General features: G+C 35.3%; 1 protein-coding gene across 2 annotated transcripts; it reads left to right on the forward strand.

Moving 5' to 3' along the window:
• Nucleotides 1-764: 764 nt before the first annotated feature.
• On the forward strand, nucleotides 765-14,312 carry LOC107586401 (mesoderm induction early response protein 2-like). 2 transcript variants are annotated; one of them, XM_016273746.1, is made up of 13 exons: nucleotides 765-823; nucleotides 2,262-2,434; nucleotides 2,543-2,668; nucleotides 3,956-4,076; nucleotides 7,084-7,163; nucleotides 7,945-8,014; nucleotides 8,144-8,295; nucleotides 8,930-9,011; nucleotides 9,162-9,256; nucleotides 9,395-9,525; nucleotides 12,280-12,404; nucleotides 12,677-12,797; nucleotides 14,237-14,312. In XM_016273746.1, exons 2-12 carry the CDS (start codon nucleotides 2,270-2,272, stop codon nucleotides 12,754-12,756), a joined length of 1,227 nt encoding a protein of 408 aa, XP_016129232.1. In that variant the 5' UTR covers nucleotides 765-823; nucleotides 2,262-2,269; the 3' UTR covers nucleotides 12,757-12,797; nucleotides 14,237-14,312. The 2 variants fall into 2 exon arrangements, with proteins under 2 accessions (XP_016129232.1, XP_016129231.1); XM_016273745.1 differs by lacking the exons at nucleotides 765-823; nucleotides 2,262-2,434; nucleotides 2,543-2,668; nucleotides 3,956-4,076 and adding exons at nucleotides 4,883-5,051; nucleotides 5,160-5,285; nucleotides 6,572-6,692.
• The last annotated feature ends 4,112 nt before the right edge of the window (nucleotides 14,313-18,424 follow it).

An 18,424-nucleotide genomic window follows, 5' to 3' on the forward strand; every position in this document is an offset into this window, starting at 1 on the left:
TGCATGAGTCAACAGAACTGAAATATATGAGAATCAGCTGAAATCTGCTCTCCATTAAAATGATCCTCCATCAATCTACATCTCAAGAATGTGGTTTTACAGTCATATTTTTCCATTTGTCAATTGTAGCCAGAAAAAAGTCAAATACAGCGGAGAAAAAATACTATATAATTTCATCTATAAAATCTCAGAATCTATTTTAGGACTTCATAAAGGTGTAAATAAAATGTAATTTGATCTATAATTTCTAATATATAGATACATTACACTGTGAATCAAATGTTGAAATGTTTTTTATGGCTTTCTCTACATGTTGAATTGTTCCACAGCAAATTACTTGTCAACTCTTCTCAGTCAGACCACATCCTCTGAGACACTGATGCACAGGATAATCAAATGAGACGCTTTGAATATCATATGACCTGTGAAAGTATTATAACATTTGGATCTTTGACACTGACATCATCTTTTAGAGGTGCAAAGTGAAATTAAACATCTCTTGTTATATGACTTTATACTAGCCATATAAAATCTTCACGTGAAGTCAAAACAAATGCAATTTCACTCATAGTCGATAACTTTGAAAATACAAAATCTATTTTAGAACCCTCAAACTCTAAAGTATATTTTGCTCACAAATATGACCGGTGGGATGTATTTCCGTTCAACACAGATATATACACGGCAGATGAGGTCCTGCATTATTAATCTGAGATGGTTTGGTGACTGTCATGAGTGTTAGTTAGTCAGAATGTATAGTTCAATAGGAGTTCTGCACAACATCCGGGCATTCCACCGCTTGCGCAGAATCGGAATGGCGGAGGTAAGTGTGCTGCGGGGCTCGGGGGAAGAACAACACAATGATTAAATGATTCAGCCTCTCCGATACACTCTAACAACCAGCCGCGCATTAACGGACAGCTTAAGACCCGGCCCGTCTGATCGAGCGACTCAGAAAACGGCAACGATAGACGGTCATTAATAAGGAGGAAGTTAAAATGGGAGCACTCCTCAGCGGTTCGCCACTCTATCTATCTCTACGTCTGTACGAGTTCACGAGCGTTTAATTCGCCAGATCGAGCGCCGTTCGAAACAACGGGAGAGCGGCGAGAGCGCTGGTGCTGAAGTGTGTCCCAGGTGCGCGCGGAGCGGGACGGATGGCAGGTCTAAAGTTTCAAAACTTCAGATACTGTCACTGCCTCCTCGACTTCCCTAAAAGTGTTTCCTTCTCGCACCGGTTCAGAGTCACGGTGCAAATGTTCAGCACTGACTTACAGGAAAGCGCCTGAGCGACTAACTTCAGTAAAGCTCACACATACAAATATACAAATGCGTTTAGCGGTTATGACGACAAGACACTTAAGAAAAGACACCTTAAATATGTTTGTGGTGTTTATCTAGATGTTACTTATAGTGGTGATATGGCAATTTTGTTCAGTTTCTTGAAGGTTAATATCACATTTGAAACTGTATCTATTACTTGTAAACTATGTCTACCATGATAGCCTACATTTTTGTAAGGGCTTGTATTCTGAAAGATCTAATACAATTCGTAGCTTTTGTCTAATAAGTTCTGGATATCTTCTCTTGGAGCATTTACTTCACAGCTGAGTTTTGAATATATTTCACTATGCTCATCATAAAAAAAATGTCTTGAATTAGTCTAAAAGTCTGTGAAGAGTAATTAACAATCATTTTAACTATGCTATTGTGCAATTTATGCTTTCTGTGTTAAACGTTTGCAAGGATATTGTACGAGTTGACCTGTCATAAGGTTTACTGTGTAAGTACTTCATTTCAGATGTTAAGACGTAGCCTATGTGAGAAGTGTTATTGAAAATCATAGTGGTTTATTTATTTCCTATCTGCCATAACTTTTATTTACCAGGTGGATTTGAGATGTTGTAAATAGTGGCTTTTACCTCCATAAATACAGGGGCTTCAAAAGGTCTTTGGACACCTAAGTCACTTTTAAGATTTTTTTTAAAGATTATTTCTGAATGCCATTGCATTAGAATCAAAATATAAAACCAATCTGCCAAAATTGATCCTAAACCGTTTCTCAAAAGTTTATTTTAGACATTTCTCCAATTAATTTTAAATTTAACCAACATTTACCAATTTAATTTTAGTGGATGTATGAAGTCAGTTCTCCTTAACATCTGGTCTTCATTTTAAACAATTATTGTTGTAAAATTTAAATGTAACTGATTTTGATGTAATATATTTATTGAGAATTATCAGCTCTCACTGTGCTTTAGCTGTGCGAATGGGCTCCAAGGACCACCGGCTCGGTCGTGTAGACATTTTCCACCAGGGCTATGTGGGGCCGCTGGAGCCCCTTCCCCGGGCAACCACGTTCCTAGAGGAGCAGGACAGGAGCCTGGAGGCCCTGCGGAGGCAGGCAATAAAGATGGCAACCAAGTCCCATGCAGTGAGTGGAACAATTTCTTGTTATGCATTGATAGATTGGATTAGATTCCGGTTAATGCTGATAAATAAGAGGGAAAATATGATTGTTTTTTCGATCACGTTTCCACAGTGTGGTGAGATGCCCCTAGAGCAACTGCTGGCACTTTATGGGTACAACATGCCTGATCCTGTCCTGCAACAACAACAGGAGCCGAATGAGCTGGCAGCCAGTCTGCCTGAAATGACACTGGACAAGGTCAATATCACTAAATTAATTAAAGTATTTGTTTAAAGTAACTATCTGCGCTTATCTATCTTATTTTTAACATAAGAGTGGGTGTGACCTTATGTAAATTGAATGTGCGAGGCTTCCAGTGTCATTCGCTTACAATTATTTTACCTGTATAAAAGCAGTCATTTATGCTGCCTGTTATTACAAATTGGTATTTGTATTGTAATAATTAATAAAAATAATTATTTTTATATTATCTTGATCATAAACACAGTTTGTAGTACAAGTAGTTTACTGAACTTTCTTATTCTTCCAGTCATTTACCTATAGCAATTAATGAATCGGAAGTCTCGCACGTTCAAAGAAAACGCTTACCTCCATGTCGCAAAGTGTGGATAAAAAGCAATTTTTTTAAAATATAAGTGTATAAAAAAAGATATTGTATGCGCTCCAAAAAGATAACCAGTCCGTTCTCAGGTGCGTAAATCAAGAAAAATTTGATCAACCAAAAAAACAAAAATGTCCGCACACTGAAAGACATACAATTAGACCAAGGCAAGGGTCTCTCACAAAAATTGCTTTAATTTAACATCTACAGGGTGACAAAAATGCAAAAAAGTGAAAAGTGTCTTTAAAACAGACCAAGGAGCAGACGTTTCAGCTCATGCTTTCTTCAGTGCTCACTTCTTCAATTGGTTAAATATAGGTGTAGTCACATTTTCCCCCCCAAATTTCTATAGTGAAAAATATCAACTTTTTCTACAAAAAAAAAAATATCAACAGTTTCTCATAACATGACATTTTATCTAAAACTGTGGTTTTGTTTCTCACAAATGTGACTTTATTTCTTATTTAAAATTGTATCTAATACATCTCATATCGGTTTATTAAATTATTTGATATTTCACTCTAAAGGTGTGGTAACCTTTAAAAAAAAAAGAAAACCAAGAAAAAAGGCCAATTTCTTATTCAAAAGTGTAGCAATGTATTAAGTTCAGCTCACACATAAGTCACAAACAAAGCAGCTTTCTGTTGGTCAACTTGGCGAATTTGTGTGACCAAATTGAACCTATTGTGAAATCTTTTGCCTGCAAGTTAAATTCCCAATAGCATGGATTACTATTTAAAATGACTTGATATTGACCACAAAAATTCACAGAACAAAAATAAATGTGACTGCAGCATATCTATGAAAGGTTTTTGCTTGTCCTCCTCAGTAGAATCTTAAAATGCTCCTTATCAATTTTTTAGGAAACTTAGAAAGTGAAAATTCTGCCTTATAACTGGAAATTAAGCAAATCTTTTTTATAGGTTCAGATGGGTAAAGCTGTACTCTCAGGAGGGGAGGATGTGGACAGCCATTCCTCTGCTGATGACCTCACACTCTCCATCACGTCCCATTCATCTGACCTCTTACAATGTCACCTAAGAGGTACAACATCAAATTACAATGCCACTTTTTGTCCTGTACTGTCAACTCCTAAGCAAATATTCTTCTAAGCAATGCCAGCCCTTAGCAAACCTGGTTTCCTTTTTTATTTTATATTTTGTTAAAGCTGATTTTTACACAGTGCACATAACTTCACAGCTGAGTTTTGAATATATTTCACTATGCTCATCATAAAAAAAATGTCTTGAATTAGTCTAAAAGTCTGTGAAGAGTAATTAACAATCATTTTAACTATGCTATTGTGCAATTTATGCTTTCTGTGTTAAACGTTTGCAAGGATATTGTACGAGTTGACCTGTCATAAGGTTTACTGTGTAAGTACTTCATTTCAGATGTTAAGACGTAGCCTATGTGAGAAGTGTTATTGAAAATCATAGTGGTTTATTTATTTCCTATCTGCCATAACTTTTATTTACCAGGTGGATTTGAGATGTTGTAAATAGTGGCTTTTACCTCCATAAATACAGGGGCTTCAAAAGGTCTTTGGACACCTAAGTCACTTTTTTTTAAAGATTATTTCTGAATGCCATTGCATTAGAATCAAAATATAAAACCAATCTGCCAAAATTGATCCTAAACCGTTTCTCAAAAGTTTATTTTAGACATTTCTCCAATTAATTTTAAATTTAACCAACATTTACCAATTTAATTTTAGTGGATGTATGAAGTCAGTTCTCCTTAACATCTGGTCTTCATTTTAAACAATTATTGTTGTAAAATTTAAATGTAACTGATTTTGATGTAATATATTTATTGAGAATTATCTGCTCTCACTGTGCTTTAGCTGTGCGAATGGGCTCCAAGGACCACCGGCTCGGTCGTGTAGACATTTTCCACCAGGGCTATGTGGGGCCGCTGGAGCCCCTTCCCCGGGCAACCACGTTCCTAGAGGAGCAGGACAGGAGCCTGGAGGCCCTGCGGAGGCAGGCAATAAAGATGGCAACCAAGTCCCATGCAGTGAGTGGAACAATTTCTTGTTATGCATTGATAGATTGGATTAGATTCCGGTTAATGCTGATAAATAAGAGGGAAAATATGATTGTTTTTTCGATCACGTTTCCACAGTGTGGTGAGATGCCCCTAGAGCAACTGCTGGCACTTTATGGGTACAACATGCCTGATCCTGTCCTGCAACAACAACAGGAGCCGAATGAGCTGGCAGCCAGTCTGCCTGAAATGACACTGGACAAGGTCAATATCACTAAATTAATTAAAGTATTTGTTTAAAGTAACTATCTGCGCTTATCTATCTTATTTTTAACATAAGAGTGGGTGTGACCTTATGTAAATTGAATGTGCGAGGCTTCCAGTGTCATTCGCTTACAATTATTTTACCTGTATAAAAGCAGTCATTTATGCTGCCTGTTATTACAAATTGGTATTTGTATTGTAATAATTAATAAAAATAATTATTTTTATATTATCTTGATCATAAACACAGTTTGTAGTACAAGTAGTTTACTGAACTTTCTTATTCTTCCAGTCATTTACCTATAGCAATTAATGAATCGGAAGTCTCGCACGTTCAAAGAAAACGCTTACCTCCATGTCGCAAAGTGTGGATAAAAAGCAATTTTTTTAAAATATAAGTGTATAAAAAAAGATATTGTATGCGCTCCAAAAAGATAACCAGTCCGTTCTCAGGTGCGTAAATCAAGAAAAATTTGATCAACCAAAAAAACAAAAATGTCCGCACACTGAAAGACATACAATTAGACCAAGGCAAGGGTCTCTCACAAAAATTGCTTTAATTTAACATCTACAGGGTGACAAAAATGCAAAAAAGTGAAAAGTGTCTTTAAAACAGACCAAGGAGCAGACGTTTCAGCTCATGCTTTCTTCAGTGCTCACTTCTTCAATTGGTTAAATATAGGTGTAGTCACATTTTCCCCCCCAAATTTCTATAGTGAAAAATATCCACTTTTTCTACAAAAAAAAAATATCAACAGTTTCTCATAACATGACATTTTATCTAAAACTGTGGTTTTGTTTCTCACAAATGTGACTTTATTTCTTATTTAAAATTGTATCTAATACATCTCATATCGGTTTATTAAATTATTTGATATTTCACTCTAAAGGTGTGGTAACCTTTAAAAAAAAAAGAAAACCAAGAAAAAAGGCCAATTTCTTATTCAAAAGTGTAGCAATGTATTAAGTTCAGCTCACACATAAGTCACAAACAAAGCAGCTTTCTGTTGGTCAACTTGGCGAATTTGTGTGACCAAATTGAACCTATTGTGAAATCTTTTGCCTGCAAGTTAAATTCCCAATAGCATGGATTACTATTTAAAATGACTTGATATTGACCACAAAAATTCACAGAACAAAAATAAATGTGACTGCAGCATATCTATGAAAGGTTTTTGCTTGTCCTCCTCAGTAGAATCTTAAAATGCTCCTTATCAATTTTTTAGGAAACTTAGAAAGTGAAAATTCTGCCTTATAACTGGAAATTAAGCAAATCTTTTTTATAGGTTCAGATGGGTAAAGCTGTACTCTCAGGAGGGGAGGATGTGGACAGCCATTCCTCTGCTGATGACCTCACACTCTCTGTCACGTCTCATTCATCTGACCTCTTACAGTGTCACCTAAGAGGTACAACATCAAATTACAATGCCACTTTTTGTCCTGTACTGTCAACTCCTAAGCAAATATTCTTCTAAGCAATGCCAGCCCTTAGCAAACCTGGTTTCCTTTTTTATTTTATATTTTGTTAAAGCTGATTTTTACACAGTGCACATAAGTTTGAAATTTAATCATATTTGTCTTTTACATATCTTGCTGGCAACTTAAGAGATTTAGTGTGTCAATTTTCTATGAAAAAATCTTCTGTTTTCAAAAATGTTTAGACTTAACTCTTAAACGGTTCTTTACAGTTACATATCTTGCTGGCAACTTAAGACATTTAGTGTGTGTCAATTTTCTATGAAAAAATCTTCTGTTTTCAAAAATGTTTAGACTTAACTCTTAAACGGTTCTTTACAAGGTGATGACAAAGACACTTCAGTCAGCTGCTCCGAAGATGACTCAGAAAGCACCTCTATCCCCTCCAGTGATGGCCACAAGGTAAAAAAAAAAAAGAGTCATGTTATAGTTTACTATGTTTATATTTTATTTTATTTCATTTCAATTACGAACATTTTTAAAATTTTTTTTTAGCTTTTTGTCACTGCTTGTAAGACTGATTTATTGAATTTTGTTTAATACATTTCTATGACAAATCATTGTGCATGATGTGTTTGACAAGTTACATCTTTTAATAATTACATTTATGTGGCTTTATAAATAGGGCTATATATGTATTAGGAAATTATAATGGTTCAAGAATAGAGCCCAGTGGGACCCCGTAGTTAAAAGTATCAGTAGGCCCGTGTGTGCAAAACAAATCAAAATATCAGGTTTTCTTAGCCAATACTTTCTTAAAGATTTCATGCTGGAAAACATGATCTTCATTTGATCAAAGTGTAGTACTTTTGTATATCACCAGGCTTTGAGCATATTAGAATGAAGGATCATGTGACACTAAAGACTGGAGTAATGGCTGCTTTGTCATCACAGTAATAAATACAATTTCTATTACACTTATAAATCTATTATAAATCCATTATTTTAGATATATCACAATATTACTGTTTTTATTGTTTGTTTTTTTCAATCGAAGAAATGTAGCCTGGGTGAGCATACGATATTTCTTTTAATTCATCAATAAAAAGTAGTATTGACCCCAAATGTTTCAATGGTTGTGTCTATAAAATAGAATTTATAATATTTTATAATGATTTAAAAATGTCTGCTTAATGTTAAAAAACATTGTAGTAATGCTTTTGTGCCATGTTTTAATATTCAGGACATCATGGTGGGCCCCCAGTATCAGGCTATAATTCCTTCTCTCTGTACACACACTTTTTATGAAAGAGGTGAGTGTCTTCTCTTGTCTGGTGTCCTTTACACTGGCTCCAGGGATGTGGTTTCAGTGGTCTGTTTTGCATAACCAACCTGCCGAGTTCCCTTGGGACCCACACCTGTTTTGTTACTGTTATCCCCAGCCTATGAAAATGAGGACCAGTTATTGTGGACCCCAGATGTGTTGTCCAGTCTGGCTGTAGAGAAGTTTTTGCTTGAAGTCCAGAGAAAAGGGAGTGACGACGGACCTACAAACACTTTGACCACAGGAGATATAAACAAAGACAATGACCAGGTTGGGTTGAATCACACAGATGCAGTACTTGTCTTTTCATACAATTTGGTGGCTGAAGCTTACTAGCAATGTTATTTTGGTATTATTTACTATTAAAGTATAGATATATTGATATTAAATTTGTTATTATATATTATATTTTAATATTTATAGTTTTTGTTTTAATTTAAGATTTAGGATTTTTTATATATTTTTTTTATATATTTCGATGTAGTTTTTATTCTTTTTTTTTTATTTCAGTTTTGGTAATTTTAGTGCATCAGTTATTTAATTATTCACTAATTTGCCAAGACAAAATTTCTAAGTTTCGTTTACTTTTAATGTAAAAAAAAAAAAAAAAAAAGGTCCAAGAATAAATCCCAGTGGGACCCCTGAACTTTTATGTTAAAGTCTACATGAAATCAAAATTTACACTATTTAATTTGTTAGCGCACATTACTAGCCTTGAGGTGAACAATTTATCTGTGCAACATGCCAAATATTAAGACATTCTGAAAATACATAGACACATTTTCACTAGTGGTCTCATTCTTTTTGTACCTTACTGTAACTTTTTGTCTTTAGTGGTTCATAATTAATCATTTAGTGGTTGAACTTGCTTTCAGTGGTCTTTCATTCTATCTCTTTATTGTAGGCTCTATATGAACTAGTGAAATGCAACTTCAATGAAGAAGAGGCACTAAGAAGATATCGCTTTAATGTCAAGGTTTTCAATGGTAAGGCCTCTGTAATTCCTGCTTTTTCTCTCTTTGTGTTATTTTCTTTCTCAAACCTTATTTAGTAGGCAGTCAAAAAATGTAATCCATGCAACCATCTCCCAGGATGAATAGCAGGTTAATTTTATTGTAAAAAAAAAATTGTTCCAGAAGAGCTTTGTGGCTGGAGTGAGGAGGAGTGTCGTAACTTTGAATATGGTTACCGTGCCTATGGCAAGAACTTCAACCTCATACAGGCCAACAAGGTGAAACCCCCAAATTTGAACAAGTTTTCTCATAACATACATTGTTTCCCAGTAGAGATGGCTGCTTATGTTTATACTTTTTTTTTTTTAAGAAACGAGAGTCCTTTAATGTGGTATCTCTTATTTGCCTTCACCCAGGTCCGCACGCGCTCAGTCACAGAGTGTGTAGAGTACTACTACATGTGGAAGAAATCAGAGCGGCATGAGTATTTCACACAGCAGGCCACCAAGCTGGGTCGGAAAAAGTGCAATCTGCCATCTGGCAACATGTGAGTTGTTGGGTTTTTTTTGAGTAAGGACTTAGTAAAAGTTGAAAAAGTAATAATGAAGTGGTGCAGAAGGATGTAAATGAACAGGTTTCATTTAAATCATTTTGATTCTGTTTTAAAGTCTGTGTAAAAGCAATTCAGAGAATTGTTTCTAAACACATTATAAATGTGAGAAATGTATTGCTGAAAACACGTTACAAAGACTGTGAACTATGTAGTACTGAATTGTGGAGTTCGACCATTAAAGGGTTAGTTCACCCAAAAATGAAAATTAGACTGTGTTTTACTCACCCTCGATGCATACTTGGTGTATATGACTTTCTTCTTTCAGACGAATCCAGTCGGAGTTTGATTTGATGTCATACAACATTCGATCTGCGCAGCACTGCTTCAAGTCGAACACACCTCTTATAGTGTTTGGGGACGGGCCTTGCTCAGTGGTTCCTGTGCGTCATTGAGACATGATTTCAGGCCCACCCAAAAAATCCCATAAACAAAAATGGTGAAAAACTATTTAAAGGGTTAATTCACCCAAAAATGAAAATTAGCTTGTGTTTTACTCACCTTCGAGGCATCCTAGGTGTATATGACTTTCTTCTTTCAGATGAATCCAGTCGGAGTTATATTAAAAATTGTCCTGGCTATTCCAAGCTCTATCATTGCAGTGTTGCAGTTTAACAGTCCACAAGTTGTCAAATAAAGCACACCCATCCATAATAAAACGTACCTCACACAACTTCGGGGGGGTGAATAAAGGCCTCCAGTAGTGAATTCATGTGTTTTTGTAAGAAAAATATCCATATTTCAAATTTAATAAATACTTTTCTCTCACTTCCGGTATCTGTCATACGCGGAAGACGTTCCGGCGGATGACGCAGCACGTATGCACAACCCGCGCGCCTCTGAGATATGCTAGTCTCGCGAGTTTGTTTATAGGAGCAAAGGAAGCAAAGTTTCCTTACTTTAGCAAAGGAAAACCAGTCTCCTCTTGGTTTATATCGAAATCCTCCGCCATTTTTCTTTGCAAATCCTCGGTTTGTACTTCTAATTCATGACTGGCGTTTTGTTTTGTTCTCTCTCTGCGTTCGTCACTCGCTGGAACGCCTTCAGGGAATGACAGATAACGGAAGTGAGAGAAAAGTGTTTATTACGTTTGAAATATGGATATTGTTCTTACAAAAATGCATGGATTCACTACAGGAGGCATTTATTCACACCCCCCCATCCCCCCCCCCCGGAGCCGAGTGAGGGACGTTTTATTATGGATGCGTGTGCTTTATTTGACGTCTTGTGGACTGTTCAACTGCAACACCCACTGACTGCAATGATAGAGCTTGGAATAGCCAGGACAATTTTTAATATAACTCCGACTGTTCTTACAAAAATGCATGGATTCACTACAGGAGGCATTTATTCACACCCCCCCATCACCCCCCCCCGGAGCCGAGTGAGGGACGTTTTATTATGGATGCGTGTGCTTTATTTGACGTCTTGTGGACTGTTCAACTGCAACACTCGCTGACTGCAATGATAGAGCTTGGAATAGCCAGGACAATTTTTTAATATAACTCCGACTGGATTCGTCTGAAAGAAGAAAGTCATATACACCTAGGATGCCTCGAGGGTGAGTAAAACACAAGCTAATTTTCATTTTTGGGTGAACTAACCCTTTAAATAGTTTTTCACCATTTTTGTTTATGGGATTTTTTGGGTGGGCCTGAAATCATGTCTCGATGACGCACTGGAACCACTGAGCATGGCCCCTCCCCAAACACTATAAGAGGTGTGTTCGACTTGAAGCAGTGCTGCGCAGATCGAACGTTGTATGACATCAAAGTACCGTGAGAGCTATAGAGAGCACCCTCAGGCCATCCAAGATGTAGATGAGTTTGTTTCTTCATCTGGACAAAATTAGCATTACATAACTTGCTCACCAATGAATCCTCTGCAGTGAATGGGTACCGTCAGAATGAAATTTCAAGAAGCTGATAAAAACATTACAATAATCCACAAGTAATCCACACCACTCCAGTCTATTAATTAACATCTTGTGAAGTGAAAAGATGTGTGTTTGTAAGAAACAAATCTATCATTAAGGCGTTTTAACTTTAAACTTCTGGCAAAAATATTATTCCATAATCCATAATAACGCTTCCTCCAGTGAAAAACGTCATCCCCTGTTGGCCTCTCACATCAAAATCCACCAACATATATTTAGAACAGTTTGGACTGTTTTTGCTTGTAAATTGTGATTGATCTCTGCATATTTCTCTTCTGATTCAGTCTCCTGATTCAGATGTCTTAATGATTTCTTACAAACATGCTGCATTTCACTTCACAATACATTAATTGATGAACTGGACTTGTGTGGATTACTTGTGGATTATTGTGAGGTTTTTATCAGCTGTTTAGACTCTCATTCTGACGACACCCATTCGCTGCAGTGGATCCATTGGTGAGCAAGTGATGTAAGGCTAAATTTCTCCAATTCTGTTCTGATGAAAATCTTGGATTGCCTGAGCGTCAGAAAATCTTAAACAGATTTTTATTTTTGGGTGAACTTCTCCTAATATGAATGAAGAACTTAATCTGAATTAAGTTTACAAAATGTTCGGCATTTTTTATTTAAATTTTTTTTTTGGCATGAAAAATGAAAAGAACCAGGACAAATTTTGTCACACAAAAGATACAATATATTAAGTTTTACCTTTTTTAAAACAATGATCTGATTATACTTAAATATGTTTCTCTTAGAGAAGATGCTGGGCCAGATGGAAATACTGGTGATTTGGAAGGTGCCACTCAAGGTTTGCCAATTAGGACTTCCATTCAACTCCAACCTCCATCGCCACCTGCAGTCATGGAGCTGGATAAACAAGGTATGCTCTACTAGTTCTTGGATATTATACTTACTTTTCCACATTCATATGAGTTCATTGAAACCATCCATTGGTACCAGTTTCTTAATTTTTGACGATCATTTATGTTAATTTTTTTTATGTCCAACATAATAAATTTTTTTCTTGATTTTGGTCTGGATGGTCAATGAGTTATGATTTGTTTCATTGTTGTTTTCCATCTGCCAGCATTTTCCCCATTGTGTTTGTGTTGTTTTATGTTCCGTCGCCTTTAATTTGGTCATATGATCCAGAGGACAGCCTGAATTGCGCAGCTCAGTTTCATGGTCGGCCACGACGGAAGCGCACATCGCGCTTCCTATTAAAGCCCTGAGCTTCCAGCTCACTGACAGCCTAAAACTGACAGATACACAGGTAAAAACAGAAATATAGATGTCCCAGGAAATGGATCATGCCTGTTATGCAGTACATTTTCATGACCATATCATACATGTCTTCATATGGTGAATGAAATGTTAAGCTGATATATAATATTATGCAAAAAATATTTAACTAATACAAATTTTAAAGTTTGAAATCATATTAGTTATATTTCATCATAATTAATATAGAGGTAAATTTAAAATAATTGTACTACTTTGGCTTGGGATAATGTTGCCAGTTTTGCTTTGCTCTTTAGTCATGTACATAAAAATGTGCAGTTTATTAAGAAGTATTCCCTAAAGTGTTTCAAGAAATAGTCATTTTTTCATTATATATTATATAATCAAAATGTTTTAAACACAACTTTTTTGAGGATTTTTTTATTTGTAATTATATTATGTTTTTCCTGTGTCCTCAGTATCCTGTTCCATCCTGTTGTTCACTTTAAAACATTCCACCCTGTTAGATCAAATTACAGAAATGCGCATATCAAAATATGGTTAAAAAAAACTAACTTTTGCTATTTGTTTACATCAGTGTTATATTAGTATTATTTACAGTAATTGCTATTTTAGAATTTGAAAGGTTTTTTATATTTTCAGTTTTCTATTAATTTGAATGCTTTTGCCATTTTTATTTGTTTTATTTTAAATAGTTCTATTTAGCTTTAATCTATTTCAGGTTTAGATTTAGCAGTTTTAGTACTTTAACCAACTTAAAATTAGTTATAATATAAACTTACATAGTTGCCAAGGTAACATTTATTTTTAAATTTTTAAGTTTTTCCATCTATACTACAGGTGCATCTCAATAAATTAGAATGTCGTGGAAAAGTTCATTTATTTCAGTAATTCAACTCAAATTGTGAAACTCGTGTATTAAATAAATTCAGTGCACACAGACTGAAGTAGTTTAAGTCTTTGGTTCTTTTAATTGTGATGATTTTGGCTCACATTTAACAAATTACAATTAAAAGAACCAAAGACTTTATTGAGATGCACATGTATTTATAACTTACCTCAGCCTTATTTCAATTAACCAAAAATAATTTTTAATTAGTTATAGTTAACAATAACATCACTATTATGATATCAAAAACTCAAAAGATAGTTATAAACTTTCAAGTCCCTAACTTTAGCTATTTGTTAACACCCTGTTCAGTTCCATCCTGTTATATTTTCATACCATTGTGAAAATAACTAAGCTGTAATTCATTAGGTTAAAGTGTCTGAACTTGACCAAAGCATATTTGTTAAATCTAATAACTGCATAACAGGTATATGACTCAAACACTACTACAATAATAAACAGAGTGGAACTTCTTGAGAAGGTTCTTGCCAACGTACAACAGAAACTCATACATCTTTTATTTTTTCGGTTTTCCCTCAAATATTCAACCACATTTTCTTTATGCCTGTTCATTCTTCCAGGTTCTGAGCGAAACAATGGAGAGATGGAACTATATGCAGGATCTTGCTCAAGCCTACAGGGGCAGCAGTCGTTCAGTCTATTCTCGTTTCATCCACCAGCGCTCGTTTTATTTTAAATAGTTCTATTTAGCTTTAATCTATTTCAGGTTTAGATTTAGCAGTTTTAGTACTTTAACCAACTTAAAATTAGTTATAATATAAACTTACATAGTTGCCAAGGTAACATTTATTTTTACATTTTTAAGTTTTTCCATCTATACTACAGGTGCATCTCAATAAATTAGAATGTCGTGGAAAAGTTCATTTATTTCAGTAATTCAACTCAAATTGTGAAACTCGTGTATTAAATAAATTCAGTGCACACAGACTGAAGTAGTTTAAGTCTTTGGTTCTTTTAATTGTGATGATTTTGGCTCACATTTAACAAATTACAATTAAAAGAACCAAAGACTTTATTGAGATGCACATGTATTTATAACTTACCTCAGCCTTATTTCAATTAACCAAAAATAATTTTTTATTAGTTATAGTTAACAATAACATCACTATTATGATATCAAAAACTCAAAAGATAGTTATAAACTTTCAAGTCCCTAACTTTAGCTATTTGTTAACACCCTGTTCAGTTCCATCCTGTTATATTTTCATACCATTGTGAAAATAACTAAGCTGTAATTCATTAGGTTAAAGTGTCTGAACTTGACCAAAGCATATTTGTTAAATCTAATAACTGCATAACAGGTATATGACTCAAACACTACTACAATAATAAACAGAGTGGAACTTCTTGAGAAGGTTCTTGCCAACGTACAACAGAAACTCATACATCTTTTATTTTTTCGGTTTTCCCTCAAATATTCAACCACATTTTCTTTATGCCTGTTCATTCTTCCAGGTTCTGAGCGAAACAATGGAGAGATGGAACTATATGCAGGATCTTGCTCAAGCCTACAGGGGCAGCAGTCGTTCAGTCAATTCTCGTTTCATCCACCAGCGCTCCAGACGTCAGACGTGGCCTCCCCGTCCACCCAGCTTTACCTCTCCTCTCTCCCCTGTAGCCACTCCATCCCTTCTTCTCAGCCAGACTCGGGGCTCCTTGGAGCAGGTTTTTACCAGCTACAACTGGGGTCTTTTCCTGAAGATCCTGCACCTGCTTGCTCAGAGAACATTGCCTCAAGAAGGCTTCAAATTGACTTTTCTACACCGTCCTCGCCTGTCCCATCCAACCCAGATTTTGGGATAATAGGTAGCCTCTTGTGCCCACCTTACTCCATCAGTTCCGCTCCCATCAAGCACAGCGACTCACCCATTCACCGAAGGAAAACATTCCAGATCTAAGCAAATATGACAGCTCTCATTCACCTGGAAACTGCAGTTGCCACTTTTCAGGCTACGTAAGAAAAGCCTGAATTACAGGGATAGTTTGCCCAAAAAAGAACGTTCTGTCATCATTTACTCACCCTCATGTCATTCCAAAGCTGTTTGAATTTCTTCTGAGGAACACAAAAGAAGATATTTTGAAGCTGTTTTTGTCCATACAATGAAAGCCAACAGGGTCCAAAACTTGCACGCTCCAAAAAATGCATAAAGGTTGCATAAATTTAATCCAATGGCTACCAAGAGTGCACTAACTTGATCTAATCTTCAGATCTTTTTCTAATGTTCCCCATTGACTTAAATACTGAAGAAAGTAGGTCATACAGGTTTGGAACAACATAAGGGTGAGTAAATGATGATAGAAATGAAATGTTTGGTAAACAATCCTTTTAATCAAAGAATGTGTTCATAATATTTCATCTGTGTTGCCTTTTAAACTACTAAACCAGTAACTGGGTGTTTCAGGGAGCTGGTTGTCTCTGTCAAACTACTACATGCAATGAAAGTGTTTTTAACTACCTAATTTTAAGCAGCTTTGGAAATATGAGAAGGGTTTACATCTCTTTGAGCTGTTTGGTCTCACTAAGACTCATTTTCAGTAACTGTTCAGTAATTTACTGCTTGTACAGTAAATTGTTCCTTTCATTGCATGTAGATCTTGTTAACTTTTGAAACTTCTATTTTTTTTATATCACTTATTTCTTTTTGTTAAAGGAATGGTTCACCCAAAAATGAAAATGTACTCACCCTCAGGCCATCCAAACTGTAGATGAGTTTGTTTTTTCATCATATTTGGAGAAATTAGCACTTACATCACTCGCTCACCTGCTCTGCAGTGAATGGGTGCCGTCAGAATGAGAGTCCAAACAGTTGATAAAAACATCACAATAATCCACAAGTAATCCACATGACTCCAGTCCATCAGTTAACATCTTGTGACGTGAAAAGCTGCGTGTTTGTAAGAAACTTCTGGACACAATACCAGCCCATAAACCATAATAACGCTTCTTCCAGTGAAAACGTCCATCCCCTTTTGTCCTCTCACATCAAAATCCACAGACATATTTATTTAAAACTGTTTTGGACTGCTTTCACTTGTAAAAGGTGCTTGATCTGTGCATATTTTCTCACTGGAGAAAGCAATATATGGATAAAGGAATCATATTTTAGCAGGAAGCCATGGTTTGAAGTTAAGTGCATTTGTTTCTTACAAACATGCAGCTTTTCACTTCACTGTACATTAATCGATTGACTGGAGTAGTGTGGATTATTGTGATGTTTTTTATCAGCTGTTTGGACTCTCATTCTGACGGCACCCATTCACTGAAGAGGATCCATTGGTGAACAAGTGATGTAATGCTGAATTTCTCCAAATCTGTTTCAATGAAGAAACAAACTCATCTACATCTTGGATGGTCTGAGGGTCAGAAAAGTTTCAGCAAAATTTCATGGTTGAACTATTTCTTTAAAGCATAAAATGTTTCACTTTTAAAGAAGATAGCATCAAGTGAACTGCTAATGCAGTCGCTTTGTCCCGTTGTTTGTTGTGATACCCTTTGTGGGATTCTAGCTTCCCGTCGTAGGTTCTCTTTGTGCAATAAAAAAATACAAGTTCCTCAGGGGCTTCGATCGTTTCCCTCTCGGTCTGGTCCATCAGTACTTCAGTACTAAGTGTTGAAGAGGGTTTTTTAATGGGTTATGAAATACACTCCACATATGCTTCGCCAACAAATGTAATCCTGATGTAAGTGGCGGATTCACTGCATTAAGTTTCTCAGGTTTTGCAGCCAGTTTGGGTGTCTGTTGTATTTGCGTGAAGCCACAACCTGTCAGCTCACCGTACTACCCACAATCCTTCGCTTCCCAGAGAAAACTGGCAACGTCAAATCTAGTGTAGTACCTCATTTGTGACTGGACTTCTGTTAGCTATGATTTGAAAGCATCATGTATCATCATCATCCATATCCCTGTACGCTTCAGTGTGTGTTTTAATTGTTTAGTCTGCTTTAAGTTTTGACTATAGTTTACACAAGGTTCAGAAGATACGAAAGGGAGGCAAACACTGCCTTGGCTTATTTCACTTTAAAAAAAAAAAAGAAGCAATTTATGTATTACTGCTCCTGTTATATTGATTTATTGTCCCTGTTATTATATTTTGTAAATAATAATAAAAAATTAGAAAACAAACTGTTGTATAGTTGAGATACACACCTAATGACAACTAGCCCCAGGTTTATCTATCAGTATTCTTCATAATTAATTAATTAATTAATTTACACTATAACATTAAAAGGTTTGAGGTCTTTTTTTGTAAGAAATTAATCAAATTAATAATTTTATTCAGCAAGGATGGATTAAATGATCAAAGGTAACAGTAAAGACATTTATAATGTAACAAAAGATTTATATTTTAAATAAATGCTGTTCTTATAAACATTCTTTTCATCAAAGAATCCTGAAAAAAAAAATGTATCATAGTTTCCACAAAAGTATTAATAAATAAGCATCACAATTGTTATTGATGATCAGATGTTTCTTGAGCACCAAATCAACACATTGGAGAAGACTGGAGTAATGATGCTGAAAATTCTTAAGGTTTGTCACAGGAGTAAATTACATTTGAAAATATATTCAAATAGAAAAAAGTTCTTTTAAATTGTAGTAATATTTCACAATATTAGTTTTATCTGTATTTTTTTTGACCAAATAAATACAGCCTTAGTGAGCATAAGAGACTTCTTTCAAAAACATAAAAAAATCTTACCAAGCCCAAACTTTTGAACAGTAGTATATATAATTATATAATTTGTT

This window comes from Sinocyclocheilus grahami, unplaced genomic scaffold (genome assembly GCF_001515645.1).
Source record: "Sinocyclocheilus grahami isolate Dianchi unplaced genomic scaffold, SAMN03320097.WGS_v1.1 scaffold81.1, whole genome shotgun sequence".
NCBI lineage: Eukaryota > Metazoa > Chordata > Actinopteri > Cypriniformes > Cyprinidae > Sinocyclocheilus > Sinocyclocheilus grahami.